At 37.0% G+C, this 1,948-nt stretch overlaps 1 protein-coding gene across 1 annotated transcript; it reads right to left on the bottom strand.

Moving 5' to 3' along the window:
• Window positions 1–253: 253 nt before the first annotated feature.
• On the bottom strand, window positions 254–1,602 carry LOC133817653 (pheromone-processing carboxypeptidase KEX1-like). The gene is made up of 2 exons (XM_062250232.1): window positions 893–1,602; window positions 254–774 (listed from the first exon to the last, which is right to left on the bottom strand). Exons 1-2 carry the CDS (start codon window positions 1,454–1,456, stop codon window positions 529–531), a joined length of 810 nt encoding a protein of 269 aa, XP_062106216.1. The 5' UTR covers window positions 1,457–1,602; the 3' UTR covers window positions 254–528.
• Window positions 1,603–1,948: the final 346 nt, after the last annotated feature.

Here is a 1,948-nt window from a genome sequence, read left to right as displayed (position 1 = left end):
TAAATATAATTTATTTGATTCCATGTTCCTGAAATGTCATCATTCATACAGAATACAACTTTAATTATCATGTTATATCTATGATTCAACTTTCAAAAACTGTATAGGGTGTTTTTAATCACACAAATCCCTTTTTATTTTATTTTATCATTAGTTTTGAAAAGAAAATAATGAAAGTTCTCTTAAAAAAAATATTGGCACATGGAAGTTTGATGATATTCCATTTACAAGTAAAAAAAAATGAATAAACATATGAATTTATAATTTGATATCTATATATTTCATATCTTGTTCTGAAAATTTGACATGAACAAAATACAATCGACAAGTGAATTAGATATTTAACTTTCCATCTCAGAAAAATTTATACAGCGCTTCAAATATAATCTAAATTTACTAATTCCATACAAACTCGAGTAAAAATGAACTAGTTGTCTAATCAGATCAATTAAGTGTTAATTGTTTTTGGTTTGGGTCAGAGTAACGTTCACCTAAGGGGAAAAAAATACTATCTTAGATCGCACGGCCCTAAGGCTCCGCAGAATTAAGATCAATGGCTCCCGATCCTTGCCGACGAAATCTTTTAAGCGATTCTAAACCAGACGCGTTACGCGGAACGGGTCCGACTTGACCTAGTCGCTCTGTCTCAGTTCCAAGCTCTTTTGATGGCTTCGAATCTGCAGAACTCTCTTTTCCGTCGGCACTGGACCAATCTGCCGGAGCTGTCAAAGCTGAATAGTATATCCGTTTAGGAAACGGACGATCGAGATTGTCCTGTGGATTGATACGCGTTAATACTATCCATTGATTTAATTGAAGAAAATTTTTGCTAATTACGTACTGATAATTTGAACCAAAAAATAGATCACACAAAGAGGGAGAAAATCGACACCTGAGAAGTAGGATGGGAAGAAATCTCTCGCATTCGCTTCAAGGAAGATCCTTCAGAAAACTCTCTACCGCCATTACCGAACGTGCTCACGGATTCTCCGCTACTAGATGAGCTCGCCGCCGGAGGAGGCGTCATCGTCGAGGACGCCGACCATGGCACCACCTGGTTATCACCGTCTTCATCATCGCCGTCTAACTCATCCTCGTCTGCATCATCGTCATCGCTATCTGCGTCGTCATCTTCACTGATGAGATCATCGTCATCGGAGTCAAACTCAATATCGTTACCTCCTTGGCTCTCGTCTTCGTCTTCGCCCTCGCCTTCGCTACTGTTTCTGGCACCGACGACGCAACTCTCACAGACCGAAACGGTGACGCCGAGTTCTGCGCCGGAGGCCTTCCATGGAGTCGGAGACTGGCAGATATGACAGAGGACGCTTCTTGTGTGTCTAGCAACAAGAAAGTTGGCTCCATGAACCTTAACGTCACAGTTCCAGCAAAGACTAGCCTTGTCCGACTCACAGTAAGTCCTCGCCAAACCCTTACAAAGTTCACAGTGCTTCATCTTTTTTATTTCTTCTTGTTCTGAGGTCTCTTTCTTCTTTGTGGAGAATTTGTCACAGTATTCTACTTTTTCTTCCCTATTTTCCCATGATTTTATTTTCTCACATCCAGAGACACGCGGTTTAGAAATAGAGAGAGAGAGAGAAACGGAGAAGTTGCAACCATTTATAGATACATCCCTCCTTTTTCCATAAATTTGTGAAACTATTGTTTTGCCCTTCCTCCCTTTTACCCTCCACCGATTTTTATGTATTTACAATTTATATTTACCAAAAACAAAAAAATAGAATTATAAATTTATTAAAAAATAAAAAAATAGATATAGAAAAATTACTATATAAAATGTTGAAAAATATTTTATTTTATTACTCTTCGTATATATACTTTTTGTAGTAAAATCTAAATTTTCAAAAATCTATATTTATACTCTCTAACATCCGATTCAAAGAATTTCATTAAAATATATATACATATTAATCTCATTCGTTTTTTC

This window comes from Humulus lupulus, chromosome 2 (assembly GCF_963169125.1).
Source record: "Humulus lupulus chromosome 2, drHumLupu1.1, whole genome shotgun sequence".
Lineage (NCBI taxonomy): Eukaryota > Viridiplantae > Streptophyta > Magnoliopsida > Rosales > Cannabaceae > Humulus > Humulus lupulus.
This window is presented reverse-complemented; position numbering and strand designations above follow the sequence as displayed.

Bases quoted from the DNA above. Each gene is read 5' to 3' on its own strand.
- LOC133817653 (XM_062250232.1), bottom strand. From the start codon at position 1,456: ATGAAGCACTGTGAACTTTGTAAGGGTTTGGCGAGGACTTACTGTGAG. The intron at 775-892 runs GTGTCGATTTTC...ATCAATCCACAG, and splicing joins CTTCCCATCCTACTTCTCAG to GACAATCTCGATCGTCCGTT.